This window comes from Lactuca virosa, chromosome 8 (genome assembly GCF_052849685.1).
Source record: "Lactuca virosa cultivar CGN04683 chromosome 8, Lactuca_virosa_CGN04683_v6, whole genome shotgun sequence".
Taxonomy (NCBI): Eukaryota; Viridiplantae; Streptophyta; class Magnoliopsida; order Asterales; family Asteraceae; genus Lactuca; species Lactuca virosa.
The window spans coordinates 272,055,698-272,061,167 of NC_136433.1; the positions used below are offsets into that span (position 1 = coordinate 272,055,698).

General features: G+C 29.5%; 1 protein-coding gene across 1 annotated transcript; it reads left to right on the forward strand.

Annotated features, from left to right (window-relative positions):
- The first annotated feature begins 863 nt into the window (after positions 1-863).
- LOC145132891 (uncharacterized) lies at positions 864-4,351 on the forward strand. Its single transcript, XM_079067843.1, has 6 exons — positions 864-1,453; positions 1,576-1,802; positions 2,724-2,937; positions 3,299-3,384; positions 3,651-3,742; positions 3,839-4,351. Exons 1-6 carry the CDS (start codon positions 1,382-1,384, stop codon positions 4,078-4,080), a joined length of 933 nt encoding a protein of 310 aa, XP_078923969.1. The 5' UTR covers positions 864-1,381; the 3' UTR covers positions 4,081-4,351.
- Positions 4,352-5,470: the final 1,119 nt, after the last annotated feature.

Here is a 5,470-nt window from a genome sequence, read left to right on the forward strand (position 1 = left end):
CTAGTAAGAGGATGGACAGGGGAAGGAGTGGCACCATTTATGCAATATCATATGTAGCATTCTCGTTCAGGAAGAACCATTTTTTGCACCTACGCCTGGGATAAGGCGGCTCAGATTTGTAGATAAACCAATTGGGGTTTAGATTTGTGGGTTGAAGAAGAAGATAGCAAGGCGGCAACTAGTGATTATTACCAAAGTGGTTTGTGATTGGCAAGGAGCATCAATTGTTAAGGTTCAAGTACTAACGATTAGACTGTGATTCCGACATAAAATATGGGTGAATTTGACGATGCATAAAGGTGTAAAGGGTTTTTATCGGGGTTGGGGGAGGTGGAGGTATTATTTATTTTTGTTTTCTTTTTCTTTTTAAATAGTTCTAATTAAAAAAAAGATAAAATAAAATCAAAAAGGTATAATAATGTTTTTATGTGGCTCATGGACCATCCATGTAAAGTTTTGGAAACCACAAGGCTCAAGTTTGTCAAAAAAAAAAAGTAACATGGACTAAAATTGTGACTTTTGGTAAACCATCCGGACTATTTTTGTAATTTTGTCTTAAAAAACAATAAAGACTTATTTTACAACAAAAAATATTAAAGACTAAATGTATAGAAATTGATAACTATATTACTGTATTAATTATTTTTTTCCGACAACCGGTAACTTATTATAAGAATGAAATTTATATAAAAAAAATAATAAATTATAATATAAACAAAAAATACCAAAAAATAAGTTAAAAAACCAAATGGATCAATCACTTATACCAAAAAATGTCAATCGAGTATTTTAAAATTAAATTATTTTTCAAGAATTTGTGGAGTGTGGGAATGTGAATGCAAAAATTCGAGAGAAAGACATGTGGAGAGTCTCATAAGTGAACACCACCCCATCCCCACCTCCATCTCTCCCAAACCCACTACACCTCTCTCTCTCTCTCTCTCTCTCTCTGCAACAAACAAACCAAAACATCAGTCTTCCCCAACATTGGACCCCTCTGTTATTTGCTTTCAGTCACCATAAATTCAAACACCACCTGTTCTTCCCTTCTGCTCTTCATCTTCATTTACTTTCCCCTTTGTTAATTCCTGTTTCACTTTTCATTTTCGGGGTGTTTTTTCTTTCTCTCTAGCCTTGTCGGAATCATAGGTTTCCGTGGAGGATCAACAACATTCCCCTGTTTTTCTACTTCCCTAATTGAAGTTATTGGAACAAAATTGATGTGGAAAATCCTTCCGTTTTCCTTATCATAAACCCAAACATAAAAATCACATTAGATTTCCCTACAAAGCACAAGTTATCGCTGTAAATCCTGTGATCCCAGTGATCTCGTTTGTTCTTCAGTCTAGTTTCACCCTTTATTCTTCAATCGAAATCATCAATGCAATCGACAAACCTTGAATGTTTCCTGGACTGTACAACACCTGTTGTACCCTCTCAATTCCTGTCCAAGGTATGAATCTACTGAAATTTCCATCGATTTATGCAAATCCCAGATGAGTAATTTGTCAATTCCGCAAAACCCAAGTGTAGATTTGTTTTTGATTGCTGAAATTGCGATGAATTTTGGTGCAGAGTGAGGTTTCAAAGCTTAATCGGCTATGGCATCCATGGGAGAGAGAAAAAGTCGAGTTCTTCACGTTGGGTGATCTTTGGAATAGTTTTGATGAATGGAGTGCTTACGGCGCCGGAGTTCCGATCAAAGTCGACGCCGGAGAAGATGAAACAATCATACAGTATTACGTGCCGTACTTATCCGCTATTCAAATCTTTACAAGCAATTCAGCCTTGAACTATCTAAGGTATGTTGTTCATCGCAAACAATCCCCAAATATTAAAAAATATACATATTAATAATTATTGCCTATTTATTTCTTTTCTTATTTATTTGACTACTTTTCTTCTTTCATAAAATCATAATATCCAGTTTACTGACAGTATTTTGGATTCTTGTGATGCAATTTCATGAATACGAACAAAAAGGAACTCTGTCATGTTATGTTAAATTGTATATGATGAAAATTTATTAAATATTATTAAATCTAGTACTTGTTAAAAATCGATTTTTCTTCTTCTAGAAATAAATAACATAGAATTTTTGGTTTTTGTTTTTAGTATTGAATTTATTGTGGTTAGAGAAGTTTGGTTCTTTGTTGGACTTATTGGAGAAGAAAAAATAATCATTTTGGGCTTATATGTAAAATTGTTAGTCAAATGATCAAAAGTGAAAATTTAAATATAGTGTAGGATAATTAATGCATATGACTATATCTTGTGTACTTTTACTTTTCTTTTTTGGTTATTTATTATGGATAATGTGCTTGGAAAAGCAAAAGGCATATTCCGTTCTAGTTATCACTTATCCATCCCATTAAAACAATAAATTTTATATTTTTATTTAATACTTAAAAAACCTTCTCTTGGTTTATATAAAAAAAATATTATTGGTCACTTCAATTTCTATTTGGATGTTTCTTGGGAAAACAATTTGTAATTATGTAAATCGGTTGGCTAATGAGGTACGAAATTCCATACAGGAGGTTGTCCGGGTCGATGGTTAATTACTTAATTTTGTTCAAACACTAACATGCCAGACAATTATTGGCTTTAAATACGAACCAATAGTCGTGTTTAATGGGTTTTATGTGCTCAATCAAATCTTTCATAATAGTTATTGATTATGAAATTGAATCGTGTAAGACATGTTTAATTTATGTGTATAGGGAAGAGACGGATTCAGAAACAAGAGACTCATTTAGCGATTCATTTAGTGATGAGAGCGAGAGCGAAAAGTTGTCTAGGTGGGATGGATGCTCATCTGAGGAAGGTGTATTCGAGCATGAAAATACATTGCCTTTTAATGATCGATTGGGTAATCTTTACTTTCAATACTTTGAAAGATCAACTCCTTATGGAAGAGTTCCTCTCTTGGACAAGGTAATTGTTTGTTAGTTAACCGGTTCACATTACTAAAACTAAGTTATTGTTTGTTTTTGACAAGTACTAGACTTATTCTTGTAAAATATACAAGACTTTCTTTTCGACTTATTTCCCAAAAAAAAGAATTTGATGGAAAAAGTCATCACAAAAGTGATTTTGTCGGTAAGTCTCACTCTTATAGGAATTTACCCTTTTATATTTTTTCTTTCTTTTTCCCAATTTGTCATTTTTTGAATATTTTTAAATATTATGTATCGGACAAAACCCAATTTGTAAAAAACGGAAAGGACTAATTCAGGTTTGGTTTTCAATAATTTTTTTCTGTTAATCTTATATATATTTTTTTGTTTTTATGTAGATTTCTATGTTATCTCAAAAATACCCCGGATTGATGTCGTTGAGAAGCGTCGATCTTTCACCAGCTAGTTGGATGGCAGTCGCATGGTATTTTTTATTTATTTATTTTTTAAAATTTACGCAAGAAAATTCTGACTACAATGATTATATCATGTCATCTTGTTGTCATGATAAACCACCAATCAGAATAAAAAGAAAATAATTGCGCTGCGCTTTTTAAGCATGATGCGTACAACAAAGCGCAGTGTAATCATTTGTTATAACCAATGATTCTTTATTCATATTTTCATTGCTTACATATCAATATTAGTGTGACCTCATAGTGTGATGCGTGTACTTGACATATTCTATAGGTACCCAATATATCACATTCCAATGGGGAGGACCATAAAGGACTTGTCCACATGTTTCCTCACTTACCACACCCTTTCATCATCATTTCAAGGTATTATTCATAGCATCTTTATTTCTTTATTTTGTCATTATTCAAAAAGTATCTTTACATTGAAAGCTTACATTATACGCATGGATACAAATACAGATACAGACAACGAAGATCATGATGGATTCTCGAAAAAGAAGAGAGAAGTAGGGGAAGGAATCCATGTTCCTCCTTTTGGACTAGCCACTTACAAGATGCAAGGGGACTTGTGGACTTCGGGTAAGAATGGAAATGATCATGAAAAGCTTGTGTCACTTTTGAACGTAGCGGGTTGTTGGCTAAAGCAGTTAAATGTACAACACCATGATTTTAACTACTTCATGGGGTATCGACATGGTTGATGAGGACCAAGTAAATATGATATGATCTTTTTCAAAGATTCGTGTGAACCCCACTAGAGAAAGAGATGAGTTAGCAAGTCTTAATTTGTCTTTTGTTTTCGGTCGTTTTGGTTTTATTTAGTATTTAGAGAGGAGTAGAGAATGGAGTGTTACTTTTTTGCTTTCTGTTCCTTTAGTGTAAAAGTAGATGTTTAAAAACTTGTGGAGTTGTGGGATTTTGTATATATTAGATAAGGATTCTAATGGATGTGCTAAAAAGCTTTTATTTAAATGTTTACAATCGATGCTGTTTTATGTTAAACTTTAGAAAAATCAAGAAAAGTAGGGATTAAGCATATATTACTTGATGTTATCTTATCTAGAAAGGATTTTTATATAAAAATTGGAAGTTAAGTTATATTGTTATAAGGTTTATATTAGACGTCATATCTATAAAAAATATTCTTTAAATCATATATTTATATAAAAATGAATAATAGTGATATATATATATATATATATATATATATATATATATATATATATATATATATATATATATATATATATATATATATATATATAGAAAAGGGTTATATAGAAAACAAAAACCCTAAAAATCATAAAAATAGATAAACAAAATACTTAGAGATCACAAGACTTTTTATTTGACTTTTTATATATAAAAATCGCAGCTATTTTAAAATTTTCGCTAAAAAAAATTAAAAAATCGATTTTTTTTTCAAAAAATAATTCTACGAATTTATATAAAAAGTTGCGAATTTTAATAATATAAAGTCAAAAAAAGATTTTTGATCTCTAAGTATTTTTTTATGTATTTTTATGATTTTTAAGGTTTTTTATTTTCCATAGAACCTAAACATATATAAGATTAGGTTTATGTGAGACAATCATATTTTATGAGACATGGGACACAATCCTAACCATTTATTTTGCAGATTAAAAAAAATTTTCAAAAGAAAAGTAAATGAATGTTTTAGATTTTTTTTTTTGAAATAATTTTCGTCATTTATTTTAACCAAATAAAAAAATAAAAAAAATTACCTTTTTTTTCAAAATATACATGAAATATTCTAATAGAATATTATATTGTAAATATTCAAATCGAATTTTTAGAATGTTAAAATATTCTACTAAAATATTAAACTATAAATATTGAAAAATTTCTAATAAAATATTAGAATATTCTAACAAATTTAACAATTCAACTAGAATATTAAAATATTTTAGCATATCTACCAATTTTAGTAAAATATTAGAATATTCTAACATTCTAAAATTTTGATTTGATTATTTACAGTGTAATATTTTATTAGAATATTTCACTCATATTTCGATAAAAATGGTGATTTTTTATTTTTTTTATTATTTTTTGGATAAATTAAATAAT

Bases quoted from the DNA above. Each gene is read 5' to 3' on its own strand.
- LOC145132891 (XM_079067843.1), top strand. From the start codon at position 1,382: ATGCAATCGACAAACCTTGAATGTTTCCTGGACTGTACAACACCTGTT. The intron at 3,385-3,650 runs GTATTTTTTATT...CATATTCTATAG, and splicing joins AGTTGGATGGCAGTCGCATG to GTACCCAATATATCACATTC. The intron at 3,743-3,838 runs GTATTATTCATA...ATACAAATACAG, and splicing joins CCTTTCATCATCATTTCAAG to ATACAGACAACGAAGATCAT.